This window comes from Cydia strobilella, chromosome 2 (genome assembly GCF_947568885.1).
Source record: "Cydia strobilella chromosome 2, ilCydStro3.1, whole genome shotgun sequence".
Classification (NCBI taxonomy): Eukaryota; Metazoa; Arthropoda; class Insecta; order Lepidoptera; family Tortricidae; genus Cydia; species Cydia strobilella.
In genome coordinates, this window is record NC_086042.1 from 27,551,346 (window position 1) to 27,570,899 (window position 19,554).

General features: G+C 38.1%; 2 protein-coding genes across 3 annotated transcripts; one reads left to right on the top strand and one right to left on the bottom strand.

The window, feature by feature from the left end:
• Positions 1 to 408: 408 nt before the first annotated feature.
• Positions 409 to 13,823, bottom strand: LOC134755081 (proteasome subunit alpha type-5). Its single transcript, XM_063691564.1, has 5 exons — positions 13,681 to 13,823; positions 13,309 to 13,565; positions 12,703 to 12,881; positions 11,334 to 11,446; positions 409 to 1,766 (listed from the first exon to the last, which is right to left on the bottom strand). The coding sequence occupies exons 2-5, from the start codon at positions 13,563 to 13,565 to the stop codon at positions 1,584 to 1,586; spliced, it is 732 nt and encodes a 243-aa protein (XP_063547634.1). The 5' UTR covers positions 13,681 to 13,823; the 3' UTR covers positions 409 to 1,583.
• LOC134754779 (alpha-glucosidase 2-like) lies at positions 8,727 to 19,142 on the top strand. Of its 2 annotated transcripts, none has more exons than XM_063691149.1 (2): positions 8,727 to 8,826; positions 15,862 to 19,142. In XM_063691149.1, exons 1-2 carry the CDS (start codon positions 8,777 to 8,779, stop codon positions 19,124 to 19,126), a joined length of 3,315 nt encoding a protein of 1,104 aa, XP_063547219.1. In that variant the 5' UTR covers positions 8,727 to 8,776; the 3' UTR covers positions 19,127 to 19,142. The 2 variants fall into 2 exon arrangements, with proteins under 2 accessions (XP_063547219.1, XP_063547223.1); XM_063691153.1 differs by lacking the exon at positions 8,727 to 8,826 and adding an exon at positions 14,356 to 14,373.
• Positions 19,143 to 19,554: the final 412 nt, after the last annotated feature.

Here is a 19,554-nt window from a genome sequence, read left to right on the forward strand (position 1 = left end):
AAAACGGAAATGCATTTGTAACATGATATAACGGTAACAAACATCCGAATAAAACATATTTCGTTCAAATATAAACTTCATGCATGAGGCTAATTATCAAGAAAATTAACCCTAATCTGTTAAACAAAAGCCTTTGTTCCTTTTGTGGGTGCGCGTGTCCATTGTTGGTGAGCGCGTGACCATTGTGTATCAGCGAGTGGCAGGCGCTCACCAACAATGGGCACGCGCACACAGAAAAGGATTAAAGGCTTTTGTTTAACAGATTAGTCTTTGGCGAAAAAATCATTTGAGAAGATGCTGACTACATCAAATAACCTGTTTCTACTGTCTAACTACAACTATTTGTACAACAAACTAACCTACTATGTACTTATACATACAGTATGTTCAGGATAAATAAATACACAGTTGTAATAAAGTTGATGTATTTTGTATTAAAAGAATACTTACAGTAAGATTCCATGTACTCCGACACCGTGTCAGCAATATTTAAAATAAACTGCATTAAAGCTATATTATCGAGAGAATGTGTACTGGTATACTATATCGGAACATAATATTACATTGTGTGTAAAGATACGTAAGTACATGTTAGAAGCCCGAAGCAAAACTGAGGGCCATAATAATCAGCATACTTACATTCCAAAAATGTTGATTTTTGTATGAAAGAATATGATATAAAATATTTGAATGTTATTGTAGTGATTTTTTTTTAAATATTAAATGGAAATTTCATGTCATAAAGTATCATAAGTTTATATAAACATAAATGCAATTAAGACTGAAGTTTTATAAACAATCAACATATTTTTGATAGCTAATACTAAAATACAATTTACTTCAAATATTACATCTAATTACAATACTGGTTTTTGGTGTGGCCATTATTTCAGAGATATTATACAAATAATAAGTGATTTTTAATTACTCCAAGTCGTCTCCTTTGACCGATATTTTTTCCAATCATATTATTTTCATACTAGTTTCATTTTGAAACATTTATACTAATCATTGTTTTCAAGAAGAAAATATACAAGCCTTTATCTAGTCTGTTCTTTTAAATATTCAAAGAATGATAACAATGTGTTACACGGTCATTCTGCCAGTAAAAAAAAAAACATAAATAAATGTCAATGTCAATTTATTTGTGTCTTTGGCGTACGTGTCGCCATTAATTGTGACGTTTTCAACTTAAAGGTACCACATTGTCGGTTGACGATAAGGTTGATTTCTAATTGAAGCTATATGGAAATAGCGCCTTACAAGACTGACAAGCAACAATAAGTACCCTTTTGGTTGAAAATGGCACAATTTTAGATTAAGTCAGGTCCCCACAGAAAACCAGCGCCACGGTTTTCCGCGGAATTATGCTGAGTGGGGATCCTTTTTAGCGTCCAAATGATTTTTTTGTCTGCATTCTTTCTTCTTTCTTCCAAAATACAAAATATTAATCTCACTGTATAAACGACCGAATAATACGCTTTTATTTGTTTACATTCTCTGAAATACTTAAATGAACAGAGTATAGTAGACAGTAGACGTTAAAATAAAGGTCCGACCACACCACCAACCCATCTATCTACTTAAGGTATATCCTTAATAACCTCAGCCAGCTGTTCACGCGAGTACATATGGAACATGGAGTCGGGCGTCATGGTGACCACCTCAACGTTGCTCTCGGAGAGCTTCTCCTCCATGACCTGCTTGAGGATGGTGAGGGCGGACTTGATGGCTTCTTTCAGGGTCATGGACTTGTGATATACTTCCTGTGAAAATTGGGAACTGTTTAGGATGGTTTTCATTACGCCTCTATCGCTATTACTCTTAAATGTGACGTTTTTAATCAAAAGGTATCACATTGTCGCTTACCATAAGGACGAAAATTGCTTGTATCTTTATACGAAAAACCTGCCAGCTTCCTTATGGCAAGCGACAATGTGGTACCTTTTGCTTGAAAACGACACAAATGCAGCCTACACAACAAAAACGTCTGATTTAATGCATAATAAGATAAATTCTATTTGTGCCTGTATACTATTTCAATAGTAAAAGTAATCCATTTTCCGATTTTTTACTTAAATTTACGGAGTTAATTTATAAATTTTACATTTGTTTTAAGACGTAATGTCGGAAAACTTAAAAAAACCCGGATTTTATGTGATTTTGGGCAGATTTTCCGGGGTTTGTAATTATTTTATACTTATTTAAAAACTTTGTCATACGAATATCACAAATGATGATATTTCCTGATGGTAGAAAAGTTTTTCCTATATCTCTTACTAATAAATATATATTTCCATACATATGATTTAGCCTATGCAACTTCTAACACCGATTTCGCAGTGAAAATCGATGTAACATTTTTTTTACAATTTTTCATATTTTTAATTAATTTCGGGCAAAAATAAAAAATCATGCTTAAAGGGTTGTAGACGGTATAAAGCCCATCTCACAGATGTAGGATCGCAACCTGATGCAGTTGCCGCAACAAAAGCAGGCTGAAAATGCAACAACAATTATTTTTACGCCTAAGACTCCTAATCTGTTAAACAAAAGCCATTGCCGTGGCACGCTCTCAGACACAATGGCACGCGCCGTTGCACGCGCTGACACAATGGCACACAATGGCCGACCGCTCGCATAAAAGAAACAATGGCTTTTGTTTAACAGATTAGGGTCTGAGGCATAGTATAAACAGGGCAAAGTATGTTATCTTCATACAAACGCACCGCGCGCGACTTGGATGTGTGCGCCATAAGTATCTATGCGATGCCGCACGCACACAAAATAACATACTTTGCCCTGGTTATACTATGTCTGAGGCGTAAAAATCATTTGAGAAGCTTCATACTATAGTAGCAACCACCCGGCGATTCCCTTTGATGTCATGATGTGTGCCCAAAAACCGACAAGTCACGGGTCGCAGGCGATCATTGGCGATGATAGACGACGACTGGCGGGGACTGCCGAGTATTCCCTCTACACTGTCGTGCACGCCGTCATCGTCTATCATCGCCGATAGTGTAGAGGAGCCATAAGGTGTCAGTATACAATACAAGCAAGAACCGATTGCACGATTAATGCACGAATGATAGTTATCTTGGTAATTATCGATTTGATAATAACTTAAAATTTACGAAATATAATTAGATTGTTACATGATGATAATCTAATATTTCAAAAATCAAGAGAATATATAGGATAGAGGGTTACTGACATAGTAAATTTTGTAGTCACAGTAAATTTACTGCCATGTATCGACGCACGATTAAAACTAAAAATAAAAATTTATAAAAATATCAAAAAATATATATATATTTATATGGATAGATGATTTTTGTATTTGTATTTATCATTTTTATATGATTTTATTCACAGCTTCAAGAGACTGTAGACCTGAGTAAGTAGGTATAAGGTTTTCATTTCAACTGGATACTTCCACGTGTTCCCGAGATAATGACAGACAGAAAGACGGACGGACAAACAAAGTGATCCTATAAGGGTTCGGTTTTTTTCCTTTTAAGGTACGGAACCCTAAAAGCAACAAAATCAACTACCTATTGGATTTTTATACAGAAAAGTTGCGATTCGTTAGCACATGCAGCAATAATTACCTACAGCCGATTTCATTAGGGGACAATCTTACACAGATCGATCTAGCCTCCAAACTAAGCAACTACACACACACACACACACACACGCACGCACGCACGCACGCACGCACGCACGCACGCACGCACGCACGCACGCACGCACGCACGCACGCACGCACGCACGCACGCACGCACGCACGCACGCACGCACGCACGCACGCACGCACGCACGCACGCACGCACGCACGCACGCACGCACGCACGCACGCACGCACGCACGCACGCACGCACGCACGCACGCACGCACGCACGCACGCACGCACACACACACACACACACACACACACACACACACACACACACACCCACACACACACACACACACACACACATACTCTACATGACTACACTAGTACTATGGGTACTAGGCGACAATATATTTACTTAAATAGATAAATACATATTTAAAGCCTGACCAGTAATATATGATCATTGTCAAGAGGGCGCTGTTCATTCTCATGTATAGATAGGGTGACAGTTCAGTATAGTATGATCGGCTTCGCAGGCAGGGTCACTACCCACTAGGCCAGACAGGTCATCGACTGATTATGCATGTATATTGTAAAAAATCGTGAATATATAGTAAGCCATTTTCCAGTAGGCAAAGCACCCAGCAACAGCATATAACTATTTTGGCAAAATGTGACGTTTTCAACCAAAAGGTACCACATTGTCGCTTGTCGATAAGGTTGATTTCTAATTGAAGCTATATGGAAATAGCGCCTTACTGACAAGCGACAATAAGTACCCTTTTGGTTGAAAATGGCCCAAATGTTGACATAAACGCGTTGATAAAGCGATTATGTGGACACGTGTATACAGATAATCGCTTTATCAACGCGTACCCGCATATAAACCAGGCTAGATAGGTAATTGATGACTGACAAATAGATGTCAAGGCGGATAACGCGCATATAATTACGATTACAGAATGTTAACACTCTTTTTGCAAGTATATTTAAATCGTTAATATTCTAGTTTAACTAAAACTAGAAAAACCGTTAGGATTAGGAATAAACTTATGACATTATAAAATTCTTTTAATATCTAGTCTTTAAATTATCCTTTTAAGGGGCCCACCCATTATCAGTCCGCCGGACGATATCAGCCTGTCAGTTAGAACAAAAATTCGGAACAACTGACAGGCCGATATCGTCCGGCGGACTGGTAATGGGTGGGCCCCTTTAGCGTCTGATCTACCTTATAGGGGCATGGCACAATGCATCCGATCCGCATGTCGCTGACGTCGCTCCGACGTGCAAGCGGAAGGTCGCTATAATACGCGCATAGCGTTGTCTCGCTCAAACTTCGGAGCGAAGTGCGAATCGGACGCAGTGTCCCATGCCCCATAGCTGAGCACTTACACAATGAAACCAAAAAGTTATTAATTGTGTAAGGGGTGTGAAGTCTAAGAAAAATCGTGCTCCGAAATGTCCTTATCACCGATCGGGTGGCATCATAAGTAGGAGGCGATGGCGAAATACCGAAATTTATAAGAGTGAAAGAGAAAAAATCCTATGCCGCCCAAATTTTATATGAATATTCTTTCTCTTACCCCCGGTCGCTCGGTGGCGCGTTTATAACTACTTGTATATACTATGTCTATGTCGTAAACCTAGTCGTAATGCACGAAGGCATGCGTGGCTCACTCCGCGATTTCGTCGCGTCGCTACAAGTACACGCGGCCCACACCAATTTTGGTGTCTAGCGTTAGTAGTTGCCGCGCACCGCTAGGAAACGGACGCCTGCTCGCGCTTGCGCCAACTTGCGGTCATATCTGTCGTAATAGACGAGTTTTGTTAGAGAGTGAACCTTCTGTACCTACTATTATTTATTCTCTGACGAAGTTTGATATGAGCTATGGCCCCGCGCGTCAGTAGTTGGCGTCTTTGGTGGTCAAGGGGTTAATAACCCTTTGATTAAACTATTCAAGTCAAAAAAATTCTGCACTGTAAATTTTACAGTGTAAAATGAGTAGTACTATCAGCAAAACTGATCATCCATGTAGTAGGTACCTTGCCTTATCAATAAAGCTTACAAATTGGCAGTTAACACATTCACACTCGTAGCCGATTCCAGCGTTTTCCTGCTTTGTAGAGGATATCGACTACCAGTGTTGGACATTCAAGAATAAAATCATGTTGATTTTATTCCCGTCAAAATTATTAAAATAATTTTGGTCTGGAATAATTCGTATGTGAAAAAATTGAATTAGAATAACTCCTAATTTTTCTCTATATTCGAAATTATGTTCAGTGGTTTCAGTGTCCGAGTTACTAGGTTACTACCGAGACGTATAGTGTTTTTTTTTAATTCCTCTGATATTTAAAATTTGCATTTATTATCAGACGGAAAGATAACATACTCATGTCAAGTATAAGTCAAAATATTCTTTATTTAAATAGGCCTAGCAACAAGCATTTTTAAATAGGTAGGAACAACATTAAAATCGTTTTAAACACCGCACGTGTTCAAACACCCACAAGCCGCAAGTGCTAACAACAGAAATCCTATTGTTACTGCTATTGTTATAGTAATAAAAGACAAGTCGAGACACGCGAAATAATACTATATTCATATTCATATTATTTATTATATTTCTAATATAACAGGTCAAATCATGATACAATTTATTTATTAACTGTAAAGGGTAATAAAATAAAATAATTAATTATTAAATGAATTAATAAATAATTAATTTATCGTCAATACCGTCAATCGTCATAACTATAGAACGTGTGCCCAAGAAGGCATCTTTTAGTTTCGACTTAAAACTAAGTTTATATTCCGATTGATTCATGTTATTTGTACGTAAGATTGCTATCTGGTATATTAGTATAATATTGAGGATAATGTTAGAATACCTAATTCTTTAAAATGAGGCCTCGCCGAGGTATCTTTGACCACCTGCGCTACCGAACGCACGGCTCTTTATTGAAGCTTGAATGCGCGCTGCCAGTCTGCCGCGCGCCCCCATAATTCCGCACCGTACTGCAGCAGCGAATGAACCGTCGCGAAGTAGCTGGCTCACGACATGTCGCGGTACGACACGCGCGAGCCGACCCAGTGCGAAGCATGCTCCACCCAATTTACCGCACAACATGTCGATATGACTGGCCCATGTTAGTTTTGGTCAATCGCGAATCCCAAGAGAGTGGTGACTGCCACTTGCTCCACGGCTACACCACCAGCTTGGACTCTTAATGGCCTCGGTGTCCGGCCTCCCACGTGGAAGCGGAGGAAGCGGGTTTTAGTGGGATTGAGAGCCAATCCGTTTATTCCAAACTGGTTTGCCGCATCGTTGAGGCTAGATTGAAGGGCATCCGAGTTAGGAGCGATGACGATGCCGGCTACCTCGTCCGCATACATTAGGACGTCGGCTGCTGGAACGGCTTCAGGTAGATCATTAAGAAGTAATGAAAATAAAATGTTGGACACCTATTGATGTGGTCAATGGGTCCGACCTGGCTTGCCCTCCGTCTCCGACCACAATTTGAGATCCGTGCAGGATGTCCACGAAGTGGCTGTGCACATTACCACATACGCCGTAGTGGAGTATTTTAGCGGCGATTGCGCTGTTATCTGCAATCTGCAACGTCGAATGCTTTGGAGAGGTGGCAGCAGATCATAGCAACCTGCTGTTTGTTCTCGAAAGCACCGACTACTACACTAATTTTCAAATACTTGGCAAAGCAGCCTTTTTTCAGGCAGATGTTAAAGAGATGTGATGTGAGAGTGCAGGCGTGATTTTTTGCTGTTTTTTGCGCAATGGTACGGAACCCTTCGTGCGCGAGTCCGACTCGCACTTGGCCGGTTTTTTATTCTTCATTTAAAATAAGAGACATGATTTATTCACAGTGATCGGAATTGGGTGAGCTAAAATACCTATTATTCGCAAGAGGATGGTTACAACCGGGTAGTTTTGTTTTTTTTTAACGATGGGTATTCGATATTTATCCGGGTACTAGTCGTAATGTTAAACATACAAGTTTTTACTTACAGTACGAGATGTTTAATGTTAATCTAAAAGTTATAACTAGGTATTTCTAGTTACATTTGGTAACATTTTCGAAACACTTGAAAAAAGGGACCTTCTAAACCTAATTACTTTTGTATTTAACTAGCAATGTCGATTATTTGTGTTTTAAAAAAACGGAAATATTAACATAAATAAATAAATAAAAGAAAAATCTATTAGAATGAAAAAAAAAAGTATTTTACGTATACAAACATATTCAAAGACATGAACATGACCTGTACGAAAATCTTAAAAAATAAAAATAACCGTTACAACAATCTTACATTAAATGTACTGGAACTGGTGATTCCGTTAGAAACAGTACCTACATTTAATTTAAGATTGTTATGTTGGTTATTTTTATTTTTAAGATTTTTTGTTTTGGAGTACCCGGATAAATTAATACCGAATACCCAGTTGTAACTACTCTATATTATGTCCTATTGCGGATATTAGGTATTTGTGCCATTATCAACCAAAAGGGTACTTATTGTCGGTTGTCAATAGGGCGCTATTTCCATATAGCTTCAATTTGAAATCAACCTTATCGACAAGCGACAATGTGGTACCTTTTTATCGAAAACGTCATATTTTAGCTTACCCAATTCCGAGCACTGTTTATTCACTTTCATTTCATTCTAAAATAACGAGTGCAAGAATTATTCTAATTCAAATCGATTGGTATAAGAATATAATTTCTGTTTTTATTCTTATTCTTATTCAAGTTAATTTTTGCCCAACTCTGGCGACTACGAATGACTCAATGTGTTAACAGTTGACAGTGGTAGGTACAGTCACCTGCAATAATATCTTACACAACGAAGGCCGCAAAAATATCTGACACGATCTTATTCGTAGAGCCATAAAAGCGTGTTACATATTTCTGCGGCCTTCGAAGAGTAACATATTATTGCAGGTGACTATACATCCAAAATTTTGCTAGCGGATATCCTCGAATGTAGAACGCTTTTATCAAAACATTGTAAAAAGGAGGGGATAGCCAAGGCTATTTAAACCACGCGCTCGAACAGTGTTAATAAAGTACAGGTGTAAAGTTACTATATTAACATTGCTGAAGGAAAAAATATTCAGCAGCTTAACCATCATGTTGCTGCTTCCAATAATCTGTTTAGCCACGGTGGCTCGGTGTGCCAAGTAAGTAAAATAAAAACATGATTTACAATACAATACAAACTTTTTATTGCACACCACATGTAAAACAATACAAAGAATACAGAAAAGAAGAGGTTAAACAACAGGCGGTCTTATCGCTAAAAAGAGATCTCTTCCAGACAACCTTTAGGTAGCGAAAATTAATAAATTTATATCATGTCAGTAGGTGTTTCAGATGCAATAAAAGAAATCTAGCACAGAAAAAAAAAACATTCCATACATATTAAAACAAAATAAAATACATATAAAAAACCTTCATTTTTAATATTAATACCTTCTTAGCACAGTACTACACACATATATGTGTCGAAGTCCAGTCAAAGTCGCTTACCATAAGGACGAGATTTGCTTGTATCTTTGTACGGATAACCTGTCAAAAGGTCCTTATAGCAAGCAACAAAGTGGGGCTTTTTGCTTGGAAACAACACATATTACTATATATATTAGTCCCTTATAAATGAGAGTGTTTTATGTCAGCTATCACAACCATAACACTTCTATCTAACAGTTTTATGAAGCACAAAACGTGGTGGTATCTGAAAAGGTGCAGTTTGATTTGACATGACTGTTAACAATCATACAAAAGCTCTAATTTGGCAGTCCCTAGGTTTGGATATCATGTATTAATAGTTTTTTTTATATACTACATCGGTGGCAAACAATACGGCCCGCCTGATGTTAAGCAGTCTCCGTAGCCTATGTACGCCTGCAACTCAGAGGCGTTACATGCGCGTTGCCGACCCTAACACTCTTCTCCCTCTTTGAGCTCTGAACCTTACTCACCGGCAGGAACACAACACTATGAGTAGGGTCTAATGTTATTTGGGTTATATTGAATAAACATTTATTTTCCAAAACCTACAACACAAACGTATACCAAGCAAAAACCGGCCAAGTGCGAGTCGGATTCGCGCACGCTATTATTACGTAAAAAACGGCAATAAAGTCACGTTTGTTGACTCACGGAGCCCCACTTAAATATTTATTTTATTCTGTTTTTAGTATTTGTTTTTATAGCGTTGCCGTGTCAGACGTATATCTGTTATCTTTATTAGATAACAGAGATACGCCTAACCAGTGTAAAAATAATTTAGGCACTAAGCTTAACATAATACTTGAACAAAATTTCAATAAAAATGTCTTTAGTTACTGAGATATTCCATATTTTAAGATAAACGTTTTAGATTTTTTTGAGATTGAGTTACGCGTATCTCTTTTAACTCAAGATAATAGGGATGTTAACTATTTTTTAGAACTGTTTTCATTTTATATAGACATGTAATTATTTACAAATTTTTATTCATTAATTTTTAATAAAAAATCGACGTTAATTAGTTTAGTGTTTAAATTTCGCGCAAAAACGCTCCAAGCTCTCACGTGATCTGGATGACGTAACGGGGTGATAAACAAACGTCTGTCGGTGCCGGAGGACCACCCAGGTTTGACTTGTCTGCGCGTGTTTCTCACGCCGTGACGTCAAGCGCTCCGATTTGCGTTTGCAGTCACGTGATGCTGGGCAATTTTTTAAATACTTTTAATTATTTTTAATCAATTTATTACGCATATTTATACTTACAAAATATGATTTTCAGCATTCTAATATTCCCTGCTATGGTAAAAACGTAAAATTGTATATATTCGCGATTCATGTCAACATCCCTATTATGCGTAACTCCTCGCACTTATTTTTACCGTGTCTGGATATCTATTATCTCATCTCAAGTTATCATAGTTTTGCGTAACCACGCGCAGATAGTAAACTAGTAAGGCGATCGGCCCGACTCGCGGCGAGACGGGCCGAACGGTCGTTTAAATGTGATTTTACAAAAAAAATTGGAATATAAAACATTCGTTTTCACGCTCATCAAAAACTTTAAAGTTGATTTACTCAAAACTGTGTTTTTTGAGATAGTAGAGATACATCTGACACGGCAGAGTGGCAACAGAAATACATCATCTGTGAAAATTTCAACTGCCTAGCTATCACGGTTCATGAGATACAGCCTGGTGACAGATAGATAGACGGACAGACAGACAGACGGACGTTGGAGTCTTAGTAATAGCAAAGAGGATATAATAAGATAGAGCGGTACTGTCATAGTAAATTTTGTAACCACTATAAATTCACTGACATTTATCGACATACTTTAAAACTAAAAATGAAGATTTTAATAAATACGTTAAAATGTATTTAAATATGGATAAATTATTTTTTTATTTGCATTAATTATTTTTATATGATTTTGACCCATGTTCTTTCACTGATATGCGTTAAAATTATAAATAACAAATGAAACCGTCAACGCCCTCTATACGAGAGTAGGCCAAAACTAGTGGCGCCATCTGATCGAGAATCAAATTTTCGTGATTTTCGAGGCACGTTTTTTCCTTAGACTGTATCTATCTATTACGGAGTTATATCTATCTTTGGTAATAGGGTCCCGTTTTTACCCTTTGGGTATGGATGAGGGACTTCATGGGGACCTTACCTTCAAGCTCTGCTGAGCACCTTCACTGCCAGAACCAATAGCTTTAGCGTCATACTGCACAAATGTGCCGCTGGGGTCCATATGGAACAGTTGAGGCCCCTTCTCATCAATACCTGTAACACAAAACATTTTACTTTAACTTATAAATAAATAAATAAAAATAAAATAAAAAGCCTTTTTATTCCATAACTACTAATAAAACATTTACAATCTTAAAAAATATTTAACCTTACATACTATAGTGTTACAACCCCTGTCGGGTATAGGCCTCCTCCAACCTCTTCCACCGTTCTCGGTCTTGTGCCTCCGAAAGCCAGTTGTGTAATATCTTTTCAATATCGTCTGCCCAGCGCGCGCGCGGGCGCCCTGCTCCGCGCTTGCCTCCTGGGCCGAGCCAAGTAGTGGTTCGCTTTGTCCATTTTATATAGGTCATCCTTGCGACGTGTTCGGCCCACTGCCATTTTTGTTTGAGTGAGTGCTCGAGAGCGTCAATCACTTTAGTTTTCGATCTTATGTTTGTGTGGCGTATTTTATCGATCAGTTTGATTTTTAATATTTTTTTCTCTATTGCCCTTTGACAAACTCTAATTTCTAAACTCTAATTTATATTAGTTTAAGTTATAGTAGCAACAAAATATTTGAAGTAAACAAGGATTGTGTTTACATCCCTACATTCTGTACAGTATAAAATAAGTGCCAAAATTATGTGAACACAGGGTTAAAATTAAAATTATAAACTAACAAACTGAAAATGCTATTTATTAAAAGAGGCAGGCAGATAATACAACTGAGTCAACTGACATTATTTGTATCTTGTAGCACAAATTTGTTACCCTCCTGGTCATACATTAATGATTGAAACATTTCTATTTAATTCATGATTATTTATTCTCATTATTATTTTCTTTATTTATTTTCCTTCTTAGGCTAGATCATTTATAATATGAATATAAAAGTAAAATATAAAATCACTTACAAAACAATACAAACTACATATTATAAAAAACCTAACCTAGGGTGACGCCAGCAGCGGGGCAGGGCCCAAGCTGCCGGTGGTCAGGGCCGCAGAGTGAGGGACCGACTTACTATACATGCCGGGTCCAAAATTACCGCCTTCTGCATCTGACCCTTGATCCAACCACCTAGCGAGTCTCTCTAGGTGTTGGTAGCCTCTTCGCTATGAGACCATAAAGCTAAATAATAATAATAAATTATTTGTAATGCAGGCAGGCAGTTTAAATAACTGATAATGCCTGTATCCAGTCATCAACCGAGTTCCAAGTAGTGTTGAGTAGAATTTGCTGTGTGCTTACCTAATTTATTCTTAAACATATTGACACTTTCAATAGAATAAAATGTGAATACTGACCTGCAAACATGACCGCAACACCAAAAGGCCTTGACATGGCAGTGCCACTGTTGTCATCACTGTCCCCAAACTGGATTGCGAGGTTGGACACGGCCTGCGCACACGACTCTACGGTCATGCGCTCGTTGTACACAAACCAGTGGTTCAGGCACTCTACACGCGCACGCTCCACTAGTGTTCTGTAAAGGATTAATTTCATGCTAAAGAATGTGTACCAGTGTTTTTTTTTGTTAGTTAAGAAAAATTACTTAGTAGGTGTATAGAAGGCTGTTGGAATTTTTAAACTAACACTAAAATATTCCCCTTTAATTACTTGTTCATCAGACAGTAGACTGACACACTGTATGTAAATCATGGATGTAAGTAAAGGGAGGTAGATATGGTACCAGGTGCTCAATCGTGAGCCATCAAATATAGTTTGGGAACCTATATTGAGTAAGTCGTACGGCTGACGCCAATGTGTCAAGATTGTCACAATGTGGTCACAATCATCTACTAAATATTGCCTGCATTTTAGTTTTGTCAACTATGAACGTCACGCGTCTATTATAATGAAAGGTCATTGATGTAAATTAGGGATATTGGCTTGTATGAAATGAAAGTTACCTGGAATCAGCCATCAAGCCTGAGACGGCGCAAGCGATGTGGCGATCAACTTCCACGATCTTTTCAATAGTCGTCGGTTCCATAAGAGGAGACGTGATACGCTTCTCAACTGCCAGAACAACTCCTTCCGAAGTGCAAATTCCTATCGCCGTCGACCCCAATTTAATAGCTTCAATGGCATATTCCACCTGGAACAGCCTTCCCTCTGGACTGAAGGTGTTGACACCGCGGTCATACTCAGATCGGGTAAGGAACATCTGAAAAACAAAACTATGAAAACCGGCGCTAAGGTTATGTGGCAATGACAAAGCGGTTTACTAAAAGCTTATTTGAATTACACGACCACCATAAAACTTCTTTAACTTATTTTACCTTTAATAGTTTAGTCGAAAGTAAGATATAACACAGTTACAAATTACAGTGAGTAATCAAAAATGATTTGATTTGATGGAAGCGATCAAATAAAGCAACCAAACCAGCAAAAAACAAAAATCGACGAGAGAAATGTCAAGTGAGGTTTCGTTCGGAAACTAATAAATAAAAAATGCCAAATGCCAAAAATTTTAATTTAATAAAATTACCAAAACTTATCAAGAGATATATATAGCAAAATACTTCTGACTCAAATAATACATTTTATTTTGATCCTTAATTATAGTTGGTCAAGCAAATCTTGTCAGTAAATAAGAACAAAAAAAACTACTCATCGCCTTCTTTTGGGCGCCAGCACCAGTGCAAGACAAAGACAGTATGACTCTCTCCGTCTACGCCCGAAATGAGACAGTCCCTTGACAAACTATATATTTATAATCGATTTCATGACTCCTGGTGACTCCATTTTTTGACACTGACAGATTTCACAGATTACTTGACAGCGAGCGGCAACGACAAACTATATAATAAGTTTTTTTTTTCATTTTCATTCGTAGATTTCGTGTACACGTATTTGATTGTGTTTAATGCCGGTTTGCTATAGTTTTACAATAATTTCTGTCCATGGCATTTATTAAGCGCTTAACTTCTACCTATAATTTAATTTTAAACTGGCTCATAACGTCGAAGGATGTGAGTACTTACGAAATTATACTTTTTCAATAATGTATGATTTGTTAACGACTTTCAATTAAATAAATAGATATGTACAGGGAGCGTAGATTGTTAATATTAAAGCGGGATTCCACCAGTGTGCGGCACAAGCATATTCAGTACAAAAATGTTTGTGCCGTACAGGCGCACACTGGTGGAATGAGCCTTTACAAATATTAGTTATTAGTTTGTTGCCATTGTGGGGAAACTTACCTTACCTTACCTTTTTCATTACTTACACCTTACACCAATAATTTGTTGCACATTGTATAGATAAATACTTACCTAATACTTGCTCTTTATACTTACAGCTGTAAAAAGTAATGAAATAAATTCATTTGTATTTGAAAACGAATATCTGTAAGATAAAGTTCATTCTAGTTAATTTCATTATAGTTTATGATAACATTATTAGTTTACTTCATAGGTAGATAATATTATTTGTAAGAGTATCGGGAACAATAATGATTACATGAGTATTTGTTACCATTCTGGTATACATACATATAAAAAGTTCCATCTGCATTGTAGTATTACAGTGTTTGAGACATTGTAGTAAGCAAGAGGCACTAAAATCTCGCAATTATAACAACTTTGTTGCTTCTCAGTAAGGATTTTTACGATCTTGTTCTAATTATAATAACTTCTTCAAGTCATAAAGGATAGTTCTTTTAATTTTTTTTCATGTGAAGCATTTAATCAATTTAATGACCAACAAGTCAGACTAGCTGTTAACACCCTTGCTGCGGCAATTAGTGTAACTTCTAACTAACTTTTACTATACTTTCCATGGGGTCTTTCGATGTGGACCAAATAAACCTTCTCATCCATCTCACACCTCAAACACCTCCTACCGGCAGGGCCGGATTTAGGGGAGGGCATCCCACGGTTGCCCGGTTTGGGGCCAGGGGGCCTCCACTCCTTTGTTGCCCCTCCAGATCTCTAAATCCGGCCCTACCTACTATCTTCAAAGAGCCCCGCCGCGTATGGTCCTGGCCCTTAACCGCTTTAGAACCGGAATTGGTAACTGTGCACACCACTGGCACAAATGGGGTTGGAGCGCCCCTCCTGCCTGCGAGTGTGGACACCCAGAGCAGACCATCAAACACATAGTGCTGGAATGTCTTCTCACAAAATATATGGGCCATGTGAATGACTTCAATATTCTGGCTGAAGAAGCGGCTGCTTACCTGAGTAGGGCGAAATTTTAATTTTAAGTTGTTGTTGTTGTCCCATGTCGAGCCAGGTCCTATGAGACAGTCCGGGCCAAACTTTAGGAAGATAGGTATTCCATTTAAAATATTATATTCCAATTAGGTATCCGTGATCCACCACAAAAAAGTTTAGAGAAACTTCTTTAATATAATAAATATAATGAACATTTTATTAAATTTGTCAATCACAAACTAGGAGTATCTGTATAATTTATGAATTCTTCCGTCTTAAAATGTTTATTATTATTTGCAGATTACATGAAAATACCAAAGCCACACTACCAACAACCGTAAATACATTCCCTTCAAGCATGGATGCATTAGATATAACCCTTGGCGCAATCAAATCTATTGAGAAAGCAAAGGATCATTTTGTAATAGAATATGAATCAGCACACTCTGGCAGATTATACATGCTCAATGGCCACACCTTCAGGTATTTTGTGTCTAAAGGAGATTTCATTGACTTCCCAGAACCTAGGAATGAAGACGATGCTGCTAAAATGGTGCTTAAGAGCGTGGATGAGTATGACACAGTTGCCTTCGATATATCCACCGTTCAGGAGACTGAAGAATTTGTCATTATAGATGCAGAGCATATTAAAATCTACTTTGATAAAGAAAATGGTACAATGAAGGTTGAAGATAAACGCACTAACAAAAACGTATTGCAAGAAGCTATTCCATTATCATTTGTTAATAATAAAACAATACAAGTATTAGTTAATCACAAAGATGAACATTTCTATGGTGGTGGAATGCAAAACGGTAGATTTGCTCACAAGGGAGAAAGCATACAGATAGTAAATACTAACAACTGGGTAGATGGTGGAGTCACATCTCCAAACCCATTTTACTGGTCAACCTACGGCTATGGTGTTGTGAGAAATACTTGGCAATCAGGCTTGTATGATTTTGGATCGAAAATCGAGAAATACGTAACAACTACACATAACGAAACATATTTCGATGCGTTTTACTTCATCAGCCCTCTTCCCAAAGATATTTTGCTGGACTATTTTCAACTTACGGGTCGGCCGATTTTGCTTCCCGAATACGCTTTATATGAAGCGCATTTGAACGCATATAACAGAGACTATTGGGTCGAAGTAACAGCTGGCACGCAAGGTGCTATTCTGTACGAAGATGGAAAGTATTATAAAAGCTATCTGCCCAAAGATTTAGGGAACCAAACGGGAATTTTAGAATCGCTGAATGGTGAATTAAATAACTACCAATTTTCCGCACGAGCGATGATAGACAGATACGTAAACCATGATATGCCGCTCGGTTGGTTTATACCCAACGATGGATACGGCGCAGGGTATGGACAAACCGACTCGCTACAAGGAGACATCCAAAATTTGGATGAATTTGCAATTTATGCGAGAAAGCAAGGCGTGGAAGTTGCTCTGTGGACGGAGTCCAATCTAGAGCCCGAAGACCCTGAAAACCCGAAGAAGGGAGAAAGAGATCTAAGCAGAGAAGTTAGTGAGGCCGGTGTGGTGGCCCTGAAATGTGACGTGGCTTGGATTGGTTACGGTTATTCCTTCGGACTCAATGCAGTCGAAACGGCTACTAAGATATTTGAATCGTCGACAAAGATAGCCGCGAGACCATTTATTATAATGGTCGACGGGTGGGCGGGGACACAAAGATACGCGGGGATCTGGAGCGGAGATCAGTCCGGCGGACAATGGGAATATATACGCTTCCATATCCCTACATACATCGGATCAGGCCTTTCAGGGCTACCTGTTGTTGGCTCCGATATGGACGGAATATTTCGCGGGGGTGATAAAGCAGTCAACGTTCGGGATTACCAATGGAAAGCGTTTACTCCTCTGCAACTGAATATGGATGGATGGGGGTCGGTCCCTAAAACACCTTTCAGTTTTGATAATGAAGCTACAAATCTCAACAGAGCTTATTTAAAACTGAAATCGGTACTCATGCCATACACTTACACTATCAGCTACGAATCTATTCGAGGTTTACCGATGGTAAGAGCCATGTTTCTCGAGTTTCCTGAAGAAACTCCGGCCTACACGAATGATTCTAAATATCAGTACATGTGGGGCCCAAATATTCTCGTAGCACCAGTGTACACGGCAGATTCTTTCAGGAATGGCATTTACTTGCCCAACCCTCAACAGGTGTGGATAGACTTCTTTACTGGAGACATGTACCAAGGTGGTAAAATTTACAACAACTTCACAACTCCTCTTTGGAAAATACCAGTTTTTATCAGAAATGGTGCTATAATTCCTACAACAGAACCCAACAATAACCCTTCTGAAATTAAAAGAGACAGTAGATCGTTTTATCTTTACCCTTCTGGGGCTTCAAGTTTCGAGGTGTACGAAGACGACGGTATTTCGGTTGAATACAAGAAAGGCAATTTTGCTAAAACAGAAGTAAAAATGGCCACAACCGGATCCAATAAAAATGAACCAGATGACCTTTATGTTAGTATTGAAGAAACCAAGGGAAAGTACAAAGGCATGGTAAACGAAAGAAGAACATTAATTAAAATAATGACTTCTGTTGAACCGAAGGAGGTAGAAATAATGTCCCATGGACAATATATTCCTTTGGAGAAAGCTGAATCAGAGTCTGAGTATAACGCTAAGGAGGATGTTTATTTCGTTAAGGATGACGAAATTGTGATCCCATTTATGCAAGATATTGCCGCGGAAAATCTCACACAGAAGTTTCTGCTGATAAAATTGAAAAAAATCGACGTCACCAAGGAAAAAGTCCAATTGAAAGTTACTGGTTTTGAAAATAAACGTAAAGTATTTGGCAAAGACAATGGTCTTAAATCTTCGCTTCCGACACCGACCAACTTCGCACTTAATGAGGCGACGCCTACATCTCTGACATTGTCTTGGGACGAAGTAAAGGAAGCAAAATACTATGAAATAGAGAGAGATGGCTACATATTCAGCAACATTATTGGAAACAAATTTAGCTTTTACGGCTTTAAATATGTAACGGAACATTCCTTCAGAATTCGTAGTGTAAACGATGGCGAATCGGAATGGAGCGACATTCTCTCGACGTTTACAAAGGAAGACCCTAATAAAAATACATTAAAGGACGTAAAGGTGACATGCAATTTCCCGTGTCAGCAGAACCAGGAGATTTGCAAACTCACCGACGGAGACGCAAATTCCTTGTGGCACACACACCGGGGCTCACCTGCCAAGCTGTGTCCTGTCAAAGGAAAAGTCATAGAGCTAAATTTCGATTTGGGAAAAGTGTATGATGTTGAAAAGATGGAATATCTGCCTCGGGAGGATGCTGGTACCGGTACATTCCTCCTAATTCAGTACAGGCTCTCAAGTGATGGAATAAACTGGACACCCTTGTCTCCAAAGATTTACTTCAAACATGATGCGGAGACAAAGACTATCAAATTGGATAGTGCCTTCAGGTACATTGATGTACACGTTTTAGACAGTGTCGGTAGCCTTGGATCGGGGAAGCTTGTACGTTTTTATAAGAAAAGTTAAATTTAAGCTCATATGATTTGGCAAAAATGGTGATTTACCCTCGAAACAGTATAATATTGTATGTGACGTTTCATGCCTACAGAGTTCTTATGCTCTATGTGCATAAGGACCCTTCTTTCAAGAAAGCCACATAATTTCTTTCGTTAAAATTGTATTAATATAATATGGTTATGTTATCTAATGATATCTATGTTGCAACTTTGTACGACTATTCTCGCATTTATTCATTCTGTCGCAGTCATAGCTTAGAATTGTAATAATGGGTATAATTATTATGATATCGACGGTGGAAATATTTTGTAAGTTACTTAATATTCGCGAGTGTCGTTACGCTGCCCTCGGATAAAAAAACGTATTATTGAAACAAGTATTTTTTACAGTACATTGTTGATTTTTGTTATAAATTTTATGTGTATAATAAATCATAT